Below are 22,360 nucleotides of genomic sequence, written 5' to 3' on the forward strand. Positions count from 1 at the left end.
CAAAAGCAGAATACATGTTTAATGTCTTTATTGTAGAAATGCAGAGGATTCAACAAAAGATGGAAAATAAATCAAATATTTAAAAATTCTTGACACAATTAATGACTTTACAAACATTCATTTACAACATTTCCTCCCTAAACATTCAAATATTGCAAATAAATTACAAAAGTGTAATAATCTTTTGCATAGACAAAAATAATTTGACTCAGAGTGTATACAATAAATATACAAGACTAGATAAGGAGGCAGACCAAAAAAAGAAGGGCAGATTGAATCAGATGTACAGTACACACAAACACTGATGTTCACATTGAGGTTGGCACTGGGTTAGCTACAGTTAGCTACAGTTAACCGTCACTGTCCACTAGTCCTTATGCCTGAGCTCCGACATGGAAATGGACTTTTCAGGCTTTTTTGCTTTCCTGTATTTGTAGGCCAAAAGAATCGTGGCCAACAAGAGGACAATGCCTATGACTAACAGGACCCACTGGCCCGCTACGGCAGCTGGGCTGTTCACACTCATACCCAGGAAGTCCACTTTAGTAGCTGGAGGTTCACCTGTACCTGTAGGGTAAACAAATACAAAAACTAGTAAGATTTACACTAAAACCTCAGTCAAATTGAGGAAACGACACAAATGCTGCTCAAAGAAGAAATCACTGTTCCTACATGCTGAAATCTGCCAATTTTTTCTGCTTTTATTAGCTCCTTTTCTGTTTCTCAAGATGGACTTTGACAGGTCTGGAAATGCAGCTGGTGCAGCTTTGTAACTGGATGAAACTCAGGGATTTAATGCTTCTTAAGTGTGACACGCTCTTTGTTGAAACTCAACATTTCTGTTTTGTAAAACACCATGTGATAGTTATCAAAACAGTGACATGCAGGGTGAACCTTATCCCCGTTTTACACAGCATAATCTACATGAAGTCACTTCCTTTGCATCATTCCATTATATTCTTATTTCTCTCTTTGTTCTGTGCGGCAAACAGCTGTGTTCTGTGTGTCCTACTATCTCTTTCTCTGTGTTGCTGAGAATCTCATCAATCTAATCTGTACATGTCCTTTCAGCAGGATCTCATCAGTAAAACAAGAGGAGCTGCAGATTGATTCCCCCCTCAGCCTCAGCAGAGCAGAAAAACAACATGAATGCCTCTGTGTGGAGACATTGCAACCGCTGTTTCTCTCCCGGGAAGGCGTTCAAAACACATTTGGCTTTGAGATTGGAAAACTAATTTCACACATTTTTCCTACGTACATGTGTGTACTTTAATTTGTGTATCTATGGGGGTATGAAAGTGCTTGCTCTGTTCTGTTCACATGAGTGTGTTGGACATACCGGTACTTGAAGGTTTCCAGTCGTACTCGGGCCACCCGCGAACGTCGTTGTTCTTCTTGTTCTCCTCTTCAAGCCATTTAATGAGAGGTTGGAAATACTCCATGAGCGGCTGGGCGGTCATTTTGGGTTCGCCAGTGATCATGGCCATCGCCTCGGGCCAAGGTTTACTGAAGCCGAGCTTCATCACATCACTGTGTACAGGAGAGCAGGTCAGAGAGGAGGATCCAAACATACATGGATTTAACTGCACATTTTTCCAGCTGCCTTCTTGGACAAACACTGAAATATTTTCTACGGGTAAAGAGATCTCTGACCTCAGTGAACTGACCTAGCCAAATAAAGCTTCAATTAAAAAATGAGCTGTTGCATGTTTGTAAGATGTAATCATGTCTATTCAATAAGGAACAAAAAAGTACAAAACTGAATAACACACTTTGACCTTCAGATTATTAAGAAGTATACTTTTTTTCACTTCCCAACCTCTATTTTTAAATACTTTAGATAAGTACATCATTTTTTTTCCATTTCAGTTCATTCACTTTTTTAAATTCTGAATCGAAAACATTATTTACCAAAGCTTGCACATTATTTAAGTTTTTTTTTCTTACATACTTATATTCTTTGATTTTTCCTCATAATTGTTCTAACTTTGTGTCAGAGTAGCTCTCCTGTGGGATTCTGTGTTTGAGGGTTGAACAGTGAATATATACAAGTAGTGCCATAGAAGTGCTGTCCTTCTACCGTTGGCACATATACTGTACTTATACATGTATTTTTTCTAATGAATTATGAATGTTATTTGACTCAAATTTCTATGTAATTATTGTTGTTGTTTTTTTTTCATTTTACAAACATACCATGGGATTTGGATGCTGGATATTTTAGTGGGAACAGAATCAGTGGCGATTCCAGAGTCTGATTGGGCCCTAGGCAAAAATGTACATGTGGCCCTTCAATCAGCGTTCACCTTCATGTTATGGATAGTTACCATCATCAGCATTTCAAGAGGACACTTTATCCTTGCCTCTTACTGATGTCAAAAATGTGTACGGATGTCTTGCTTTGTTTTTTCCTCATTCTGTTTTATGCTCCCATTTGGATAATTCCTCTTCGTTCTTCTGTGACTTTGGCTACAAAGGTTTTCACAGGAACAATGCATGTAAAGCTTATCAGTGCAATGAGAGTGAGTGCTGTCAGATGGGGCCCTCTTAGGGAGGTTTCGTACTGTAAAATGTGCACATTTGGAGCCACTGCTCGGGTTTAAAGTTTGTCAGCCCTTTGGGCCCATTATTGGCCTGGGGTCCCCCCAAGCAGTTGCCGGCCCTGCCTGTTGACAAGCAGCTCGTCTGAACAGAATCAGTGGTGACATGACGTTGTGTGTACTTACCCCATCAGCTTCCCTGCCTTCTGGGATTTGTAGATATCGCAGGTATGTAGAGGCCCTTGATGTTCAGCAGCTTTGCACAGAGCTTTGTGGAACTGAAACTGGATGATGAAGCTCACAAAGTACCTAATGGAAATTCATTAAGCTCTTTATTTCAAGGCTGAGCGAGCAGGAACCAGGAAAACAGTCAAAACGGACTCACATCAGTTGCTCATAATGGTGAATGATCATTTTTAAGCCATAAAGCACATTATGGCTGTGAAGTGTTTTTATCTCTTCATGGGACATGGGAGTGTGTGAAGGCATTTGTCTGTGCTTCTAAAGTATCAGTTCTCCTGTTTGTTCTGATGAATCATGAAGATTTACCTGACATAGGGAACATTAGCAGGGATGTGGAACTTTGCACCTGGGTCAAAGTCATCCTCAGTGCGGGTCACAGGTGGACACAGACCCTGGTACTTCATTCTGCAGTGTAACAACCAATAATAAACTAATGCCATCCTTTATTACACAGTAAATAACTTTATATGAAAAATCATTTTACATTTTGCAGTTAAAATGCAGGTGAACTTTACCTGAGGTTCCACCATTCCTTGTTGTACTCAGTTGAAGGGATGCGTCCGTCGAACACCTTCCACCTCCACTGATCCATCAGGTAGCCAAAAGGCAGGAAGGCGATCTTGTCGAGAGCCATGCTCATCAGGAAGTTGATCTCGCTCTCTAGATGAACGTACAAAAACAGTGAAATCATGAGCTTCTTATAAAACTAGTTGTTCATGTAACTAAACAGCACTAGTGGTCTCGACCCCCTCACCGTGATTGTTTTCTACTTTGTCCAGGAGGCCGATGCTCTTCAGGTGTCCAGGCGTGGACACAGACAGGGCGAGCACGTCGCCGATAGCCTCATGGAAGCCGGGGTTTGCTCCATCGCGGAAAGACACAGGCTGGTCTTTGTACTGCAGAAAGTACTGGACGTGACCCATCTCGTGGTGCACCGTGATCAGGTCATCCATCGTCACCACAGTGCACTGTTTGATCCTTGAGGTACAGACATCATAACATCTTATTATATCTATATATTATATTATATCTTCCTGGCCTCCATGCACTTCATTTTATTGAAAATGTACTTTTTAAATCTTAAGTATGAATATCTTGGGAATATGGAATATTTGTCTTGGACTCTAGTGCTGCATATATTTAGCTGCCTCCACAGTAGTAGTAGTAGTAGTAATCATTTATTTCGGTCACAAGAAAAAACATTTTGAACAAAAAGGTGTAGGCTGAAGCTTTAGCTTATTATACCTACCCTTGTTACAAATCTCATTATTTAAGACACTACTAGTTTGGTTACAACAAAACAAAACATATCAGAACAAAATTTGTTCCAAGAATTTCTTTCAAAACAAAACAAATGACACAAACAAAAAACAAAACAGAAGTCACACTCACAAAAAATAATCAAACCGACCTTTTATATTTGTTAAACACCATTTTTTTAAACAACAATTTAAATCTGGAAAGTGAACTACACAATTTTAATTCCACAAGTTAAGCCCTTTTACCCAAATACACCTGTTCTTTATGTTTGTCCTTACTTTCGGTTTTTTATACACAACTGTTCCCCTTAGTTCATACCGGCTCTCTCTAGTTTCAAACCTCTGAATACACAGTAGAATCAATAAATAAGAGCAATACAAATCAAACATCTTGAAACTATTTCCTTTTTGATTTTTTCAGTGTGATTTTCTCTACTTTACCCTGCAGGGATGACAGTTACTTAATGCTGTGTATTGAGAGGAAAGATGGTCTTCTACATCAACAAGAGCACTATCACACCAAGACTGTTAATGGTAAATCATCCACAGGTAATTATAACTGAATCAGGGAAGGCAAACCTCCAATGTTTTGACCAACAAAAAAATATAAAAAAAAACAAAAACCTTGATGTCTTTTAAAATTTTGAATTTCTTTACGATAGTTTCTGCATCGCTACTTTACTCATTCCCAAGTTTTGAACTTCCTTCATAAAGTTTGTGCTAGGCCACATTACATCATGTCACTGCAGTTTGTTTTTTCCTACCTGAAGTCTTTCCTGTTGTAGAAGTCCCATGCAGACGCGTGGCACACCACCTGGCGTCCGTCAGACGGCTTCTCCAGCATGGATTTGTCCCAGAACTCCTTTGGCATCGGCAGCAGACCCAGCGAGGTGAAGAAATTGTCGGATTCCTGGAACATTCTGGTGGCGTTCCAGCCCTGAACAGAAAAAAACAAAGCGACAGTGAATATGTGGATATATTTTGCAAAGAAATACCGAATAGTATAAATAGTTTTGAGGCGATGAAATACTTCATGTTTGGAAACAGCTACATTTTGAAAATGGATGACTGCACTTTAGTGTAAACACAATACAGTTATAAGAAGGATAAAACTCATTGAAAGTATTTATGAGCACACTTCATGTCAGTAATGAATGGCTGCTTTATTAAATGCATCTAAAAGCATCTATATTTAGCCTTCAATATACAAACTGACCCTTGACCTCTAAAGCAGCATGGTGAGTGCTGGAAGAGCGCACGTGTATTTCTGTGTGCTGTGGTCTCTCATATGTAACAGCATTCATGTGTTTATTCACCTGTGCTACCATGGCAGGAGTGGCATCAACCTGCGTAGCATGTGGGTAGGGCATGGCCAGATCCATTATGCCAGACCACGTCTGTGCCCACATATTTCCTGAGTGGAGAGAAGACAGATATCAAACATCCTATTTCTGGCTTCACAGAGCTCTTATCTGCCAGAGTTGGAGCGAGTGGGATTTGTGACTGTATGAAGCTGCCACTCGCCATCTCACGCTTGATGCTTTTGAAAGAAAATTAAATCCCACCTAAAATCCAAATACAACTGCAGTCAACGGCAGAATATCGATGTGGTATGCTTCCACATAAAAGAAGAGTTTGGTCTACTGTGTTTGAATCCTTTACATTCCTCAGTGGAATATTCACCGACTATTTTGACTGAGGAGACTTTAGCCTCAACCTCTCAAAAGGCAGCCATGATCAGAGTTAAAATATTTGCATACACACAGTATAGCTTCATAAAATAGAAAACTAAAAGTTCTGTTTGTAACTCACCGAGCAGATGAGCAGGGATGGGTCCCTTCAAGTTGATATACTTGGAGCCGTACTTTTTGTACAGAGCCCTGCGGACATAGGCGTGCACATTCAGATAGAGAGGCTCCAGCTCCTTCCACAGAGTCTCCAGGTCCTCCTCGAAGGTTGGAGTCTCATACAGGGAGCGCCAGAAAGCCCCATTATCAGTGTGACCTGCAGGCATTACCAGGGATGAAAATATTTATCGGTAAGGTGTACTTCCATCATTTCCAAATTCTCACTAATCAGATTTTTTTTAGAATTTCAAAATATCCCCAATAGTTAGTTTAACATTAAAAGAGGAAGCTTAGAAACGACTTTTTAGTATTTAGATTTGCTGGCCTTAGGTAACATGTTTACCAAAATCCAATGCTAGCAAAAAGAGAAAGAACAGAACAACAACAAAAGATCTTGATTGAGATAAATGTAACTAAGTGCAGCATGCTTTAACACAAGAAACCAGGGGAAAAACCTAGCTCATCTTTGAGGTGACAACATCAGTCAACACTGAAGTTTATCCAACAAACTATTTCTTAGCTTGAACCCTAAACTAGCATCTGTAAATCACATTTTAGACTGCTGCGTCTTTATTCTCCAGGAGTGTAGGTAGGCAAATTGTGTTACTGCTCTACAGAATGAAATTGTGCCTCTACCTCCTCCAGTCCGCCTAACTTTGCAGAAGCGATCGAGCTAAGAAAGAATCTAAAGATGGTCAAAATCCAAGTCCTCAAGCTCATACCGTTGAGGGTGGCAGCTTTGTTGGCCAGTTCAACATATCTCTTGTAATCCTGGCGCAGAACTTTGCCGGCAGCATCTCTCCATCCTTTCCAGGCAAACAACAATTCATCGTAATCCCTGGACTCTGCCATGATCTTCTGGAGATCTGAAACCAGTAAGAAAACAAGCAATTAATGGACTATTTCTCACAAGTTACAGAAACTGTATTATCAATGTCTTTAAACTAGGAGTGCCATATATTCTTTATCCTAAGCACGCTGCTGTATTCTAACCTGGATCCAGTGGATGGCACGTCCGATTTTCTCTGCAGACCTTAGCCAGACTGTACTTGGTCTCCATGTTGGATAGAAGATTGTTGTACTAAAGGGTAAAGGCATGCATCAAGTATTAGATCACTCTTAAACCATAAGCATTTCGTATTTGTTTAATGATGATGCTAGCTTTCTATGGGGTGCTCAGTTGGAGGGAAAATCCTATGAACATGAACAAGTGACCCTGAAGGTCAAATTGAGTATTGGCGATGGTAACACTACGTACGTGTTTCTGAGCAGACAAGCTTTGAGTTTGCTCAAGTTCTGAGTGTGTCTGGTCCAAAAGGAGTCTTCATAACAACACATACAGTTCTCAAAAGGCTAAACAAACAAGCACACAAGCAAACATATTCATGGCAGCCGGCGCTTGTGAAATTGCTCCTCTCAAGTATAAAAACAGGTTTAAAAACAAATCCAGAGTTTTTTCACCTCTTGTGTCCACAGAATGTTACAAACATTTTAAAATGTGTAGCTTTTCCAACACATTCATATTTGACTTGTAGGAATCTAAAAAACTAATTTATTTTAATTCTTCTAAAGTGATTAGCAGCTGAAACGACAGTGAACAGTGAAAATCTGGAGGGACATTTGATGACCTATTAGCTATTAGCTTAGCCACTTTGCACCTAGCTAGGAACCTTACAATTTGGAAGTATAACAAGACCAGATTATTTAAAACCACTTCTTAGCAACTCTCTGGCTGACACTACTGTTAGATAGGAAGTAGTTGAATGCTAGCATTAGCTGCTGTCTAATGCTAACTATTAAGTTATCAAGTAGGCTATGTTGTTTAACATCAAATTAGCTCATGTCCCTTTGGATTATTTAATTATCCATTGACTTTCATGTTGAGTAGCTGATCATCCTGGAAGCAGTGACATTTTTAGGGTTTGGCAGAATGTCTTGTGTTAATATTGGAGCTCCCCACCCTGAGCTTAAGAGTTACATCTCAGCTGAGTTGCTCTTGGATACATACTGTTAATTTTTTAGATCTTACTTTGTGTATTCTGGGTGAGAGTCAATCCTGCAACAAACCATCAGTTCTCTCATTCGCAGTTTAACGTTAGCTGACCTAGTGCCAACTGGCGTACTTTAGCACAGTGGTTCTAGCCCCGGGAGTCGAGGCCAAACACCAACTTCCTCATGAACAATCACAAATTTCTGATGTTTTCCAACCAATCAGATTCATTTCAGTAAACAGTTTGGACTTGTTTAAAAAGCGCTTCATAGAAAAAAAAATTCCAGGCACACATTCACATTCATGTCCCACTGAAAACGGCTCTGTGACCTATTGAAAGGGTCCCAACTCCTGACCCACCAGTTGAGAAACCCTGCTTTAACGTTTGCTAGAAAAATTGACTTGAAGAAGAAACAGATTTCCAGAATGTGGCTGAGCTTTCCAAATAACCTCCAAACTACAGTGCAAAAAATTTATAACTTACCAAGTGTATTTGTCTAATTTCTATTGAAAAATATCTCATTACATTATAAGCCACATTTGTCCAGCTTGCCCGGATAAAGGTCTAATTTCAAGAAATAAAAAGCAAAAAATAAGACTTGAATTGTTTGTAAAGCAAAATATACTTGTTAGGTTTCTTAAAATGATATCTTTATTCAGTGCTTACTGCACTCCTTTTTTGCTTTTGTGAAATAACGTGTTTATCTGGACTTGTCAGGTGAAAGTTGTTTATATCAAGTGTAATGACATATTTCTGACTAGAAATTAGACAAATACACTTTGTGAGTTTAGAGTTTTTGCATTCATCTTTAGAGTATTGTTTTTTGGCGTTCTTGCACTGAAGAACAACTGACAACTGTGATTTAATTCAACCAATGAACTATTTCTGCCTCCAGAGCAGCTCTGTTTTAAATAAACATTTGTCAGACTGAATCTTCTTCTTCCTCATACCTCTTCCAGTTGTGCAGAGGGCAGTGCAGCCCTCTCGATGTCGCTGAGTTTCTTGACGATGCGTTTGACCGAGCTGTCCTGGAAGTCAGTGGTGTCGTACTGACGGGCCCTCTGTCCATACTTCAGGGTGTGAGTTGACATCTCTAGGTTCTTCTCGAGCTAAGATGAGTGATGAAAACATTTACATTACTGTCTTTTTACATTGTGTGTCAGAGGAAGCCATGTGATTGGACGGATGGTCAAAAATCGGTACATAGGTAATAAGGTAGCCCTGCATAGATGAGTTAAACAGTCACTTAATCAGTTATTGATTAAACACATTTCGAATAAGGCAATCACTTTAATGATTCCCTGACCTAATTCATAATATCAATGTAACATGACAAAATGCTTGACAGCGTTAAATCAAAGTAGATCTGTCCGGGTCTCACCATGGCCTGCTTATTGGCCTCGTTGATGTCCGTGTTGTACTTCCAGGAAGCCTCAGTGTAGGCGTTCCACACAACCTCAGCTGTGCTGTTGTACTCATTCAGAAATGCCTTTGCATCAAGCTCATCTGTATTCTTGTCTGAGTTATAAAAAATAAAAAAACACATCAGCTGAAATCAAGGAATGAAGGATATATTCGCTAGATTATGAAGTCTGACAAAGACCATCGCACCTAGAGTTCAAATGTGCAAACAGGCTGATTTGGATATAAAGAAAACAGTAATATCTGTGTGCATCCAGAGGAAGTCTTTAATCAGACTGCATGACCTTTGACCAGAGCAAAATAAAACATTGCACCTGATCTAGTTCGTTCTGCACAATTGTATAGATGTATCTCCAGTGTTTAACCTGTCGTCTCTTTCTAACATGTTTATTTATTCAAATGTAGATGTGGGTCTAATTTTTTTATTGTGCTTTTCTTTCATTTTCTGATTATTTCCAGGCTTATTGTATTTTCCCGTAATGTGTATTGATTTCATCCTTGTTATTCTGATTTAAGTTTTATTAATTGGAGCAAACATCTTACCGATGTCCTCAGGGTAGCCCTCAGGGATAGGTGGTACCCAGTTAAAGTCAGGCCATCCCAAGGTCTCATTCACATTTTGCTTCACCAGCCACTGGATGATTGGGTCAAAGTATTTCATCAGTGAGTTGGCATCCAACTTGTTGGTGCCAATGGCGTCATTGAGCACTTCAGGCCAAGGTTTGGAGGAGCCGGCCTGGAGGATTTTCCTAGAGAATGGAAGATGAAGCCAATAGATCACCTTCACTGCGTCATCATATAAACCAGTATTCATGCCCTTTGTAAACAAATCACATACTCCAAAATGGCCCCTGCTTCTGCGGATCGGTAGATGTCACATGTGTGCAGAGGACCGGTGTGATTGGCTGCCTCGCACAGTTTTTCGTGAAGCTGGAATTGCAGGATGAAGCTGACGAAATACCTGCAGGGGGGAGGGAATACATGCTTTGTCATCTCTTTTGTGAATTACATTTACACAACAAATTCAAATGTCAAAATGAAAAATTGTATCATACTTTTTGGTCAGTTCTCACATCTTTAAATTATCAAAACATCTGAGGTCAGAGGCTTTTCTTATGGAGCCTCCTGTCTTTGTTTCCTGTTAATGTAGGATTTTCTTATTGTTTAAATCACATCCAGACCCTCTAATTCAGTCCAGGTTACAGCATGAAATACTGTAATTCCCAGCTCACCGGCCATTCTTGCATGGTCATACAATTTACATTATTCACTTATTTCCCTGGTGCATTAATACATGAAAGCTGGCCCATGTGATATTGTGCTCTAAAATAAAACAGGGGCACGTTCTATGATGTCTTTGTTCTGTAAGTTTTAACCAAGCATTCAAAAAGATGAAATACAAGTTGTGAAATAACTAGAAGTGATGTCTGTATCTCTTCTGTGTGTAGTACATGGTTTATTGGTGCTGGGACAGGATGCTACCTGATGTAAGGTGTGTTTCCAGGGATGTGGTATTTTGCCCCAGCATCAAAGTGCTCCTCTGAACGCCTGGTGGGTGCGCTGATGCCTTGATATTTTGTCCTTTAAAAGGAAATAAGAGACAGATTGAGAACATGGGTTACATAACACAGTCATGAGTTTTTGAGTTAATCAGCCTGGGTATGTGTGCTCTTTTTCCAGGAACTCATCAGATCACAAAAATACACTTCAGTATGAAAACCAGTGAGTATGACCCGACCACAGTCTTCTGGCGTTACTACACAGCAGCTGGACTTTATCTATTGTTGCTCATTCTCATAAGGTTTCAGTGTATTTGTTCAGTTAGAAGAAGCTATAACAGCCTCATAAATATTTAACAATTGTCAACTTCTTCATAGGCAAATTAACCTCTGTTCACATTAGCATCATGGGACAGGGAAATCTATTTAGATTATATAATATATATAACATTTTTTTATTAAGTTATTGATATTTTCACAAGCCATTTGATAATCGTATCACAATCATATATTGCTATATCGATATCAATGTTTGTACCTGCTATAAACTACCTATCAATATCTAACAATGAACTGACCATGTTGGCTAGCTGTAGAACATTGTGGAGCACTGATTAGCAAGTATTAATCAAAAATTGGAAACAAAAATGGAGCCAACAAATCATGTGAATCTTAGATTTATATCCAATAATAATGTTAAAAAATGTATAGTGTGTAAATTAGTAAATGTACATTGGCGCGTCAACTTACATTCTAATATGTGAATTTTTGTTCACTACATGTTCCTTTCCCCAAGTGGACAAAAAAAAAATCCATTATCTCATGCGAGTGATTTTCTCAACATGTCAAATAATTGACTATTGTAAGCTGATTAGCTTAGCTTTAAGAAGCTAGAAGCTAGAAAACAGCTAGCTTAAACCCTATTTTGATGTCAACATTGTTTTGCAGCTTGACACAGATAGCAAAAAATGAAGGCATTCAGCATAACGCTAGTGAGACAGTGAAACCCTGTAAAAAAAGTGATCATCAACTGCCATTCGGGCCCCCAGAATATAAATTATTGTGGCTGATTAAACATAAAAATAAAACCACAAGGCTGAAATACTTGGATAAGAAAGTACATTTTCCCTCTGACACCAACTTCTGAACATCGGGCTTGACAGCTGTCAGGCTTATGTCTAAGCATATTTTATAGTCCGGCCACCGCAGTTACAGTCAAGTCAAGTAGTTATAAGACCTCGCCCTGTCATGTTGTTTCACTATGGGTTTTTTTACAGATCAAACAACCAAGACATTAGCTACCGTATTTTCCGCACTATAAGGCGCACTTAAAAGCCTTTAATTTTCTCAAAAAACGACAGTGCGCCTTATAATCCGGAGCTCCTTATATATGGATCAATTGGTTAATTGGTTGATCCATACTGGTTGTACACGGCGCTCAGCGACACTGACTCGGATAATGACGAGAGGGAGCCGGGTATGTTGGATGCCGTACTCGCCCAACTGTTCAATTCGGACACTGAAGAAGAAGAATTCGAGGGATTCGTGGACGGGGAATGAACTGAAAAAGTGAGCTTTACGTGTTATACGTAACTGAACAATGTTGAGTTATGCACTAACGTTTGAATTAGCGGTATCAGACTGTGTTTCTTTTACGTGTTTACAACTGAACTAGGCTGGGAGATATTGTGAATATGCACATTAACGTTTGAACAACGTTGAGTTATTGTGAATGCACTAATATACTATATTTATATATTCACAATATCTCCCAGCCTTGTTCAGTTGTAAACACGTTCTATTCTATGCGCCTTATAATCCGGTGCGCCCTATATATGAAAACAGTTCTAAAATAGGCCATTCATTGAAGGTGCGCCTTATAATCCGGTGCGCCTTATAGTGCGGAAAATACGGTATTTGTTTCCAATTGTGTTGCTTAAGTATGCTAACCTGCTATTTGATGTTCCTTCATATTTACTTTAGAGACATGAGAGTGGTATCCATTTTTTCGATCTAACTCTCAGTAATACGTTTTTACACATTGTTCCTGAAAATTGTAAAGTCTTCTTTTTAAAATAAACCATAGCCTACCTGAGGTACCACCAGTCTGCGTTGTAGCGCTCTGGAGGTGTTCGTCCACTGAACACACCCCATCTCCACTGATCAATCAGGTAACCAAAGGGAAGGAAGGCTATCTTTTCCAGAGCCATCTTTAACAGGTAGTTGGTGTCAGTTTCTGGAGGAAGACAGGGTGTTCAACTCTTTTTAACATTTGAGGATGAATGATTCATCTTATTGCTTTTGTGTGAGGATATTTAGGTGGCATGTTATCCATTTCCTTACCGATGTCAGAGGTCACGTTTTTCAGCAGATTAATGGTGTTCAGATGTTTTGGTGTGGAAACAGACAGAGACAAAACATCGCCAATAGCTTCATGGAAACCAGGGTTAGCTCCGCGACGGTAGCCCACAGGCTGGTCTTTGTACTGCAGGTAATACTCGACGTGACCCATCTCATGGTGCACTGTGAAGAGCTGCTCCATTGTCACTGTGGTGCACTGCTTGATCCTTGGAGATAAAACAGGAATATCATTCATTAATGATTTTGTATCTTCATGTTTAATGACATTGGCAACCAGTGAGGTAAAAACACTCTAAATACAGTGCACACTAAAACTAAAATGTGTTGAGTCATGCAGAATAACATATTTGTCATTAACCATGAAACTTATGGTTCAATTCACATTTTTAAATATAATATGTATTCATTGTGTACACATAATATCCAATAAACTTCCAATAAAACCAATTTAAAAAACCCTAGAAGTCAGTCTGTTCATGCGATGCAAACAGCTATATACAGACTTGTGTAAATCAGTGTACTTCTTGTGATGAAAGATACAACAGAAAACTCAAAGTACTTGGTCTTTTTCAATTCTCAGATTTTTTGAATTTTTCAAAATCCAAAACAAAAACCGCAAACCAGAATTTACATTTTTAGACACTTCAAATCCATTATTACCCCTTTACCTTTTCTGAAGATTATTTTCTTTCCACCCTCATAACTTTAGGTGTAACACTGTCTCTTTGAAATCTAAAGTAAATAAATGTTCATTCATTTTGCGATGAAGACAGTATAACCACACTAGTATAACTACAGTTAATAGCCCACTTGTATTAATTGAATTAATGCATTTTACCTGAAGTCTTTGCGGTTGTAAAAGTCCCAGGCAGACGCGTGACACACAACCTCTCGACCTTCAGGTTTCACCAACATGGAGTTGTTCCAGAACTCCTCAGGCATCTCCTTCAAACCCAAAGAGGTGAAGAACTCCTCGGCCACAAGAAACATGCGGTTGGCATCATAGCCCTGTCGAAGGGGAACAATCCCAGAGATCAGAAGTCAACTTTTTAGATAAAACTATATCACCTAAGAACTGAGTAATTTGATTTCTGATGTTTTTGGCTAACAATTTGTGCTAGCATGACCTGAAGTAGGATTTTTCTTTCCATAGTCTTTCACCCCACACTCACTTGTTTGACCATTTCATCCGTCACGTCTATGTTGGGTTTGTCGGGAAATGGGATCATCATACCATAAATATTGTTCCAGGTCTGGGCCCACATATTTCCTGAGGGTGAGGAAGAAAACACACTTAAGCAACAATTCTTGTTATGAGATACTCTGCTCGGAGGCAGCGTAGGAAATGCCTCATTCACAGTAATGAGATCAGCCCACAGGAGTGATTAAATCTATGATCGCTTTCCAAGACTTTATTAAACAAAGGCAGTTAATGTGAGGGGACGGTAAGAAAATCACTGGCATTGGTTGGGGGTATGTGGCAAGTTACATTCTGTAAGATTGTCGAACAAAATGTTCACCTTGTGCTTGGTGCATTAAGCATGCAAAGAAAACCACTGTGGTTTTATTTGTTGATATTTTCTTAAATACCATATCATTTACTACCTCCGCTTGTAATGATGTTATAACTGTGGCACAGCAGCAAACAACAGATTTCATCACAGAAAATGTAGGCATTAGGCAGATTTAAATAAATCACTGAGCAATGACAAAACATGTGAAAGCCACATCAGAGATTTAGGCTGGATGTTACTTTATGATGTCAACTAAAAAAATTGAATCAATAAAATGCTTTTGTACCCGATTCTTTATTTATATTAAAAGATCAATTTATAATAAACTTTCAAGTAACCAATAGTTCTGTTGCATGTAATAATGCAGATTATAAAGAAGATGATTTTTGTACAGAATTAAATAAAGGCATCATGTTCTATGATTATTTTTCCTGAAAACTGACCTTTGAAAACCTATTTTCCCCTTAAGTAAAGACTTGAGGATCCTGGCTTCCTTCTTGTTAAAATGCCTCCACAGTGCGTATCATCACAGATTGATTTTTCATGACGTAACTTATTTTTGAGGTAACTTTGCAAGACAATTTTTTGGCATTGAGAAACTACACACCCTCTTTGCCTTCACATGTAAATCTCTGCACCCTCTGTGAGACATAAAAACTAGATAAAGTTCTCTTCCTCAGAACGAACAGTTTTCCTACAGTCCCAACAGAAACACTTTTTTTAAATTTATTTTTGGGCGTTTTGTGCCTTTATTCGAGCGATAGGACAGTGGATAGAGTCTGAAATCAGAGAGAGAGAGAGTAGGGAATGACATGCGGGAAAGGAGCCACAGGTTGGATTTGAACCTGGGCTGCCCGCTTGGAGGACCACAGCCTCCATACATGGGGCGCACGCACTAACCACTGATCCACCAGTGCCCATCAGCAACAAATATTATCGGTTTAACCAACAGATTGTGTTTGCTCACAGCATAACAAACATTATGTTGTACCTAGCAGGTGAGCCGGAATAGGTCCTTTAAGGTTGATGTATTTTGGGCCGTACTGGTTGTAGAGCTGGCGGCGCACAAAGGCGTGCAGGTTCTGGTAGAGCGGTTCAATGGTTCTGTAGAGTCCCTCTAAATCCTGCTCAAAGGTCTTAGTCTCATACCAAGAGCGCCAGTCAGCTCCTGTGTCTGCAAATCCTAAACAGAAACAAATGTCATGTTCTTTAGCATTTCTTTTAGCATTATAAACGTGATTTCAAGGTCATGTGGAGTTTCTTACCATCAGCTTGAGACGCTTTGTTGCTGAGCTGCACAAACTTTGGGTAATACTTCTTCAGAGGAACGCCTGACGCATTGTGCCAGCCCTCCCACGCGTACAGCAGCCTCTTGTAGCTCCTGGAGTTAGCCATGATTTCTGTGAGATCTTTTATAAAAAAAACACAATACACCCTCAATCACTGTGAAAAGAGTGATGGCCTGCTACCTAATCCTTTTCCCTAAAACAATTTTCAATTGGTTAAATTTTATTTGTGATAGTAAATATTCTTACTTTGTTATTTTTACTGTATTTTATTTTAACTTTGTTTAATCTCTTGAGGTGAGGTTTTGAGATAAAGCCCTCATGGGTTTCTACCTCACCTGCACGTGTTTTTTTATTCTGTTTGAAACTTCTTTCAAAAAATGTGCAAACAAACTAAACTAAACTAATCAAGATGTATCGATGTTTTGATGACTTTATGCTCTCTTGACAGGATAAATCCAGAACGGGCACAAACAAGAGATTAGCTTTGAGTTACGGCGACTCCTTGATACTCTAACCCTCTTTTCAAACAACATTTATCTTCAAAATGGGAAATAAAGGTGAAGACAGAGGATGGCTTTAAGGATGGAAAAGAGACTGTTTGTTGTTATAATGGCACCATGTTTTTGTGAAGAGATGAACCACACACTTTGAATCACCGTGCTCCACCTTAGACTCAAGGAAACCAAAAATCTACACCCTGACGGCAGTAAAATTAGCTTGCTTATGTTCAAGCGTGATCATTTTAAGTAGAAATAATAGCTTTTTGCTCTCTGGTTGTATTCTGTATTTCTTCACAGGCGTTTCTCACAATTAGTTTTGGCAGTTGTTGCAAACAAAACACAGAGCCATTGTTCACAACAGAAGCCGGCAGCGTTGAAACACAAACATGTTGTTTCTATAGCTTTTAACTCAACACTCATGGGCACATCCATAACACTTCCTTTGGAGAGCCCTCTGAAGTCATTTGCCCATCCTGTTTCTTTCCAAACTGCAGATAAGATCTGAAGCACTTCTTTCTAAGCTTCCCGCCTCCACGTCGCTGTTTGTTTCATATTCCTCAGCGTTTCTCCTTTCCTGCTATTTTTTAAGTGACTCCTAAACATCTGTATGTGAGAGTTCATGCATTTTGAGGGCCTTCTGTTTGACTGGATGTACTCACGAGGTTCCAGGCTCCAGCTAACGTTAGGCTGTGGATGCACCTTGGCAGTGGAATAAATGTTGTCCATGGTGCTGAGAATGGTGTTATACTGGAGACAGAAACAGAGAAGTCTGTGATTTGTGCTCAGAAAATCCAAAAACATGAATACAAGTTTCCTAGTAGACAATATAAGCAGTGACAAACCTCCTCTCTCTCATTCTGGGGAAGATTGGCAGCACCCAGGATCTTAATCTTCTCTATCAGTTTCTTGTCACTAGGAGTGAGAGAGTTCAGAGTGGACTCAGTGAAGACCGTCTTGGCCTTTTCACCCCATGCTGAGGAGAAGGCCTGCTCATCAAGGGATGCTTGAACCTACGGAGTAGAGTAGGGGGAGGTCATTAATAATGATGAATTGATTCATTACTCTTAACTCTGACAGGAATATCTGCATTGGCTTCACTTTTGAAAGTAGGAGACTATGTCAACTTCTTATGTCCAGTCTCAGTCTCAATAAATGTTCTCTGCATTACTGCATCTCTGCATTAATATACTATTATATCTTAATATAACAACATTGTAAAGTCAAACTTGTAATGCTGCCTGTACCTTGGTTTACTTTTCTTATAGCTGACCCAGATCCACTGAAAATGAAACTAATGCAGAGGTACAAAAAAACTGCGGTTCCTCGATTGTCCAAACCAAGGTATCCCCATTAGAGCCCATTGATAGACTGAAGCATTTTCACCGTTAACCAGCTTAAGCTAATCCCTCTCCTGACAGCTTTGTTACGTGTTTTTGTCATAATTTGGAATATGCTTAAGATAAGATAAGATTTAAGATTTACTTTTATTGATACCGCGAGGGGAAATTCTGTTTTTACACTCTGTAAGTCATGCAACACACACATAGGCTGAAAATACACACACATGCACAAACAAGATCCTATGGACATGCACTAATGGAGAGATGTCAGAGTGACGGAGCAGCCCCTGGCAGGCGCTGCTGAGCTGGTGGTTTGGTGCCTTGCTCAAGGGCACCTCAGCAGTGCTCAGGAAGCAATCTGGCAGCTCTCCAGCTACCAAACCAACTTCCATATTTGGTCCATGCTGGGACTTGAACCGGCGACCCTCTGGTTCCCAACCCAAGTCCCTACAGACTGAACTCCTGCCGCCCATGATGAGTAAGACAAGTGACATGTCTGTGTTTCAGCAACTAATTAAACCTATCTCAATTCTACCTTTTTATGCCTGCTTCCTGATCAGCCCTGAAGTTAGGTCGAGTCAGCATTTCCCATATGCAATCATTAAGTTTCATAAAGCCTCTTCAGAAATCAATGGGAGACATCATTGAGACTACAGATGGGTTTTTTTTAAATCACAGCATTCAGGATAAGCCGTATGTGTGAATGCAAGTAGACAAAGTTCTCCCTCCAACTTTATTGGAAATTTTCTTGCCAGCCCCGTGGTGAATTATCTGCATTAAGTGGGGTTGAGCCATTGTAAGAAAGCTGCAGGAAATATTCAGGAAAATTCAAACAAACGAGTCAGGGGGGGTGATAACTTTTATATCACATATAAAGCACCTTCTCTCCCTCCCCTTCTCTCCTTCTCTCTATCGCTTCTTTCACTTCTTGTATCCTTTCTTAGGTATTTGATATAGTTTTGTAATGTATATGCTGGTTGTAGTCTGATGTGTGTCTATTGATGTCTTAGTATTTTGCTGTCTTTATTTGTTTTATTTTATTTTATTTTATTTTTATTTTTTTACTGTATTTTGGAGTCGTTGTCCTGACCTTGTCTGTTTGTTTTTTTGTGCCTCATTTGTTATGTATATGTCACCAGTACTCTATTGCACCTAATAGAAAATAAAAAATAAAAATAAAAAACTTTTATATCACACAACCATTGTGATCTCCATGCATGGAATGAAACTGCTTAATTATGTTTTCTATTTGCCGGTATGTTGTACTCCGCGATCTCATTTCAACAGGAGATTTCAGGAAGGTTTGTCTTCTGTCTGTTTTTAGACATTTTCAGGAGTGCGTGTGTGAAAGCGGCTTTTGTTCATGTTTTATACTGACTATAGGCCGTGAGCAGCAGAGCCTCATGATAGAGCTGCTAGCATGTCTGCACACTCTTGTTTTTAAATTTATATACCTAAAACATGATCTGTTACCTGGTCTCTTCACTGACAGCTGAAACACTACATCTTTCCTCTGGGAACAATAAAAAGGAGCGAGGACAGGGCAGGGGATGATATATAAAAAAAGAAAGAAATGTCTTTGTCTCTTATACACATGCTTATATATGGCCTCAATGCGTGTCAGGAGATTTTCTTTATGGCACGATGGAAGGTCATGGACACACTACACACCTTCAGTGTATAATAACAGCCCTGATAGAATGGATGGGGTCAGGGCTATGCTTGGAAATTGAATGGATAGTAGATGTGCTTCTCGTTGATTTGCTCCTATTTAAAATGACACAAATGTATGCTTACACTACTTTGTATCACATGCACTGTAACTCAAATATTGTATTTGCCTGGGGAAAAATCTGTTTTATTGTTGCAACACTTTTATTTCTGTCATTTTGAGGTTAAAAATGCATCATCCTGATTGGTCGGACTTAAAAAAAAAAAAATAGACCGTATCTGGAGACACACTGAGCAACAATCTAGTGCACAGCTCACCAGTTGTTCATAACACATCCTGTAAAGTCTGACAGCACAGTAGTTTCCCTCCAGTTGTGTTTTCATTAAAGCCTTCCCTTATCTGTCTTTCTCACAGCCTTCACTGAAATAACAGGCTTTCTTGAGGGAAAGCAGGTGACAGCGAGTTGAAGTATTAACTCAGACCTTTGTGCTCTTCCTCTCAATCTCTGTCTTTTTCTCAATCGTGTTTTTTTTTCCATGCCTGCCAACACTCAGATAATCACATTCTCCACCACAGAGAGACAGTAAAGATAAGACTTCTTTTTTTTCTGCTCATTATCTTGCCCTCTCTTTGTGTTACACAGCTGCTATCAGTGTTACAATTTGTAAGGAGGCATGGTGTAGTTCTTCTGTCTTGGTAACAAAAATTTACTTTTGGTATTTCAAGTTGTCACACTTGTAATTACATGTTTCTCACACAGAAACTGGATTCCTGGATTGTGACACATTAAGGCAGTTTGGGTTCAAAGGACATGAGTCATTAATATCCATCCACACCCATCCACCAAACAATTCAGGTTTAGAACAGTGTATTATTCTGATAGTTATTCTTCTATACTCTCCATGTTTAGATGTGAACCAATCACCCTCACCTCTGAGGCTGCAAAGGAGAAAGAGTGAGTATCTGTTGCCATGAGCAGAGTGCACGTTTTAATTTAATCCATTGTCTGAATGATTTGAACATCATCATTTAAGCATTTCTCTGTCAGGCTGGATCTCCCCGCTTCCCTCTTAACTGCCACATCAGATGCAGCTCAGACCCTGATCCACTTTGATCCCACCCAGGACAAAAAAATCTAACTCATACATGGCAGCTACAATCCTGCTTCATCCTTTCCGGGGAGCATAGCACATTCTGAAGCCTGACCCTGGCTGACACTGGTGTAGGGTGAAGGGGGGGGCTACACCTGTTCATTTGTTGAGGATAGTGTACTGAAATCCCGTTGTGACAGCTGTCCAAGCACACATAGGGGGGAAAAATACGAGCTCTGCACTCATGAATTTGAATATGACTGACGTAGTTTGTATGTTTGCAGAATCTATGAGCATGACTTTGTTGTCTTGCCTGAAGGAAGGTCACACCTCTGCAGTTTCATCAGCTCCTGCAGCATTTCACTTTCTGCCTGACTGTGCTTTTCTCCTGCTTTTATTACTGGCATACTCTCGACCTTGTCTTTACTGACATGCAAATGCATTTCAAGCATACGTTGATATGAGACTGTCAAACCATGGCAGCCTTTTAAACTATCAAACTAACGTCCCATAGCCTGCAAAGGTGATGTGTAAAAGACTATAAGTGTGTGAAATACTGCATCCTGCAGCACATACAGAAACTTCTTAAGCAGAAAATATAATGCAACAGACGGTTAAACCAACAGCCAACATAATAGTGCACAAGACCCCATAGAAATGTATTCAAAACTTGTAGACGTTTGCGCGGCAGGTGTTGGGATCTATTTTAGATTTCCAGTAAAACACAAGCTGAGTTGGCTGCGCTGGGAGGAAACTGAGCATGTAATTCTGGAGAGGGATGAATAGGGGTGATCTCCAAGTCAAGCAGGGCTCAGATCCTCAATTCATGACCCTGACCAGGCAGGAATTTGGACGAGAAGGTTCCAGCAAAGGAGCCAAATTTCATACCAGCGTGAGAGAACGAGATCAAGACTCCTACCTGAAGCTGTGAGTTGTGTTCAGTGATGTTGGTGTTGTAGTTCCAGCTGGCAGACACACTGAGGAATAACACCTGCTCTGCAGTGGTGTTGTAGTCGCTGAGGAACTTTAACGCATTGTCTTTGGTGTTTTCGTAGTTCCCTGGCATCCAGCTTTTCGGCAGAGCCACAGAGAGTCCAAAGACTGGCACAAGCAGAACCGCAGTCCACACATATGTGTGCAAGCCGGTGCCCATGGTGAGCTTCCACCACAGACAGAGTGCAAGAAAAACCCTTTAAAAAAGGAAGAGTTAGAAGCTAAAAATACACTTGCTCCGATGAAGTGAGAGTGCACCTTTCCCCTGGAGCTGTTGTCTCATGCGCTTCTTCAAGTCTCCCCCTCTCAGCCCTCCAAGCCTGCCTGCTGGTGAAATGCACAGGAGCCAAAGTGAGCGTCTTTTAAGTACCAGTGTAACCCAGCCCACACTCCTCTGCTGCCTTCCCTCTCAACACTTTACAGCTCTGGACACATTCCCCCCTCCTCTTCCCTTCTTTACCATCTCCTCTTCCTCTCCTGTATCTCTCTGTGTTTAATAGCCTGCCAGTCTTGCACTATGTATCTCTGATCAAATCCAAGTTTCTCTGTCTGCAGCAGATCAGAGATCAGAAGTGTCTGCCTGCCTGTGGAGAGGCAGATCCCCAGGAAGCAGCACTGGAGTGTTGGGGAGGGACTCCACATACTTTGCTCTCAGTTCCCTCCTTCAGCTTAGTGACAACGGAGGGAGGGAGGGAGTGGGTGAAATAAAGGCAGAGGGAATGAAAGAGAGAGGGGATAAGGGGAATTAAACAGGAGGGGGGCTGACAGGATTGAAGGCTGACGGTTGAATAGGCGAGAG

The 22,360-nt window shown here is 40.1% G+C and overlaps 1 protein-coding gene across 1 annotated transcript; it reads right to left on the bottom strand.

The window, feature by feature from the left end:
• Positions 1–13: 13 nt before the first annotated feature.
• ace (angiotensin I converting enzyme (peptidyl-dipeptidase A) 1) lies at positions 14–22,118 on the bottom strand. The gene is made up of 25 exons (XM_020651411.3): positions 21,488–22,118; positions 17,308–17,475; positions 17,125–17,212; positions 15,942–16,085; positions 15,668–15,859; positions 14,335–14,432; positions 14,001–14,170; positions 13,145–13,368; positions 12,893–13,037; positions 10,785–10,883; positions 10,141–10,263; positions 9,846–10,051; positions 9,262–9,398; positions 8,831–8,989; positions 6,883–6,970; positions 6,612–6,755; positions 5,855–6,046; positions 5,359–5,456; positions 4,807–4,979; positions 3,538–3,761; positions 3,299–3,443; positions 3,090–3,188; positions 2,727–2,849; positions 1,340–1,530; positions 14–567 (listed from the first exon to the last, which is right to left on the bottom strand). The coding sequence occupies exons 1-25, from the start codon at positions 21,719–21,721 to the stop codon at positions 368–370; spliced, it is 3,864 nt and encodes a 1,287-aa protein (XP_020507067.1). The 5' UTR covers positions 21,722–22,118; the 3' UTR covers positions 14–367.
• Between the last annotated feature and the right edge of the window lie 242 nt (positions 22,119–22,360).

Source organism: Labrus bergylta, chromosome 21, assembly GCF_963930695.1.
Source record: "Labrus bergylta chromosome 21, fLabBer1.1, whole genome shotgun sequence".
NCBI lineage: Eukaryota > Metazoa > Chordata > Actinopteri > Labriformes > Labridae > Labrus > Labrus bergylta.